At 39.5% G+C, this 2,911-nt stretch overlaps 1 protein-coding gene across 1 annotated transcript in view; it reads left to right on the forward strand.

The window, feature by feature from the left end:
- The first annotated feature begins 242 nt into the window (after window positions 1-242).
- LOC102199151 (placenta-specific gene 8 protein-like) overlaps window positions 243-2,911 on the forward strand; it is a 4,393-nt gene continuing 1,724 nt past the window's right edge. Inside the window, exons 1-2 of the mRNA XM_005751548.1 lie at window positions 243-1,032; window positions 1,228-1,373. Coding sequence (XP_005751605.1) covers window positions 921-1,032; window positions 1,228-1,373 — 258 coding nt within the window. The 5' untranslated portion in view covers window positions 243-920. The remainder of the gene's footprint in view (window positions 1,033-1,227; window positions 1,374-2,911) is intronic.

Below are 2,911 nucleotides of genomic sequence, written 5' to 3' on the forward strand. Positions count from 1 at the left end.
CAATAGCCCTAGAGAGTTGAATCTGCTCATCTAGACGTAGTATTTTCTGGACAGTAGCATTAAAATCACTGTGTGTGCAGTTGAAGACCTTTGATCAGTAAGATTGGAAAAGGCTTGTAAACATAATGCAGGTTAGGGAAAAATAATCTCATGAAAAGGAATCTTACTGGAGAGCAGAGAAAGAAGAAAACACAGCACGAGGGAGAACATAACAAAGAGCAAGGGAAGACTGAGATAATATATACAAACACAGGCTAACAAGGGAATGGGAAACAGAGTGACGACTGCTGTCCTTCCTCCTGCACTTCTCCACAGCTGGTGCTAGCAGTCTCAGCATCTGGACTGTGAGGACTTAATACTAGTTGTTGTTGCTGCAGTGCAGCTGCAGCAGCAGTCCCGACAGCTAAGATGTCGATTAATTTCTTTTTGCTCTTTTTGGTCCATCTATATCAACCACACTAAACTCTGTTCTGCAAGGTGCCCGAGTGCACAGGGAAGGTATGGGAGGGGTCGGATACATTACGAGATTTGACTCCAGTGTTGGTAGTGAAACACGGGCTGCTTTCAGTGCTTTTAGTGTGTGGCTGTGTGGCAGCCCTACAAGCCAGCCATAGCCTGTATAATTATATTGATCCATTGGCAGACAAGTGCCAAAGATCCTGTTAGGGGTTTACATGCACTAGAAAACACACTGCTGTGCATGTTACATGTTTATAACCACTATAGCCCGTTAACGTCGGTTTCATCTCTACATCTCATTTAAAAGCAACAGCTGACCAAAACTCTTAAGTTAGTGAATGAACAAGAGAAAACCATAGAAGAATAAATACAATGAAATAAGGCATAAGAAAAAGCAACAACAATGACAACAAAAACTCTCTTCAATCTGTGTCTAATTCTCTACTTCGTTTGCTCCAGGAATGGCCTTCCAGCATTCAACCACCCAGGTGGTAGTCACCACCACTGCAATGAGTCAGCAGTCTGGGCAATGGAGCACTGGCATCTGTGACTGCTGCTCTGATATGAACTCCTGTAAGTGAACCCAGCAAACAGCTACAAACAGCAGGGATTTCTGCATCAACCACCTCCTCAGACTTTGTTTGCAGTCGTTTTGCAGAGTATCTGAAGTCAGGATATAATGCAGAGGTTATGCAAGAGATTGTAGAATTTATTAAAAAGTGGGGTAAACTCATACAGATATGGCATCTCTGCACATTTTTCTTCAAGGTTGCTTCGGATATTGGTGTTTCCCCTGCATGCAGTGTGACACAGCCAGTAAACATGGATGGTGCTGCGCAATGCCACTCCTGGACTTTTGCTGTGTGGTGTCCTGCTTACTTCGCAATTCTGTCAGAGAGCGCTACAACATCCCTGTAAGTGTGCGAGTGGAGGATAAGGTTATTGTATTTAGCTTAAATTATGCTACCGTTGTATTGTATTAAGCTTAGTAGTAATTAGCAGTTAGCTTAGTAGTTAGCTTACATTAAGCTAACTAAACTGCCCCCTGAACAATGAACAATGCCCCCATCCCTAAACTTTAAGAGAGAAAAAAATGCAAACTTCAAGCAATACTATGCATGTACAAAGCTTAAAAAAATACAGAAGAAATGTCTTCAGTATTAGTCAACACTTGCTGATGAGGTTTGATGAATATTTTATTGATACTCAGGATGACTGTAGCTGCATTAACCTCAAAATCAATAAAAATAAAGTTAACATAAGTGGATGAAACATCAAACCACAAGTAATCACATAAATGAAAATAGGGAGTGCTGAGTGCAGCTTTTAATGGGCGCAAAGCACACATGGTTATATTTGTAAATTAGTGCAACTGAAGTAACACATGAACAAAATACTACACCTTCACTCACCCTAACTACTGCACAGACTTCTTGGGTGGGCTGTTAGAAAGTATAACAAGCCTCATCGTTTGTCATATTATTGTACTGTTTATTGAATTCTCCAGAAAGTACAAATGGTGCAAACATGGCAGAACGAGCGCGGCACACCCCTGACATTAACAAGTCATAAAATGAGACAGCAAACAAAAAACCCACTCCTATTGCAAAAGGGGAGATGAGCCAAAGGCACTAAACCTGCTGTAAAGTGGTTGGGTTTTTTTTTTACACGAAGGTCTGCAGTGACTGATTCACTTTTAGAGTCATTCTCGAGTGGTGATTTGAGGAATAGCATTTTTTTTTTTTTTTTTGCCAAAGACATACTGACATCCACCACTTTTTGGTGGATGTCTGCCAGGTTTAAACTACATTGTCTTAAAGATGGAGTGCAATGCAATATTGCTTCAGTGCAGCTCAACAATGAGAACAACAAATGAAAAAAATCACCTCATTAAAAAGCTGCCATTAAAACAACAACATCAAACATTTCGCACCTGATGTACTAAATCTTTAATCTACTAGGAAGACAGCAAATCATTAAAGGAGATGGTAACAGATGAATTCAATAGCAAGCCAAATTATATGATATCTGATGGCAAATAATTTTTATTTCTTCTTCTGCACATTGTACACAGCTGTTCTGCACGGTTTTGAAGTTTGTAATAATGCAGCTCTCCTCTGGATAATTCCTGCACTCCACCTAAGTCTCAGTCCTCAGGACCTCAAACAGTCCCAGCAATTTCTATCAGAGGAGCTATCCTTGATATCAAAAAACCCTTTGCTTACTTTGTATTATTTTGATTATGACAGTATTCACTCCTTCATCAGATCTTTAATTTAATTCACTTATAAGATGAATTAAATCCTATTTTATAAGATTTTTCTACTAAGTCTAATACGTTTCCTCCTCATAGTTTAGGATTTCTATTCGATGTAAAATGTCCTCCTTCCTTCACTTATTCCCTGATCTTACTCTTAGTATTTAAGTATGAACACAAAGCCGACAACACAAA

This window comes from Pundamilia nyererei, unplaced genomic scaffold (genome assembly GCF_000239375.1).
Source record: "Pundamilia nyererei isolate P.nyererei 1_Seehausen unplaced genomic scaffold, PunNye1.0 scaffold00315, whole genome shotgun sequence".
Lineage (NCBI taxonomy): Eukaryota > Metazoa > Chordata > Actinopteri > Cichliformes > Cichlidae > Pundamilia > Pundamilia nyererei.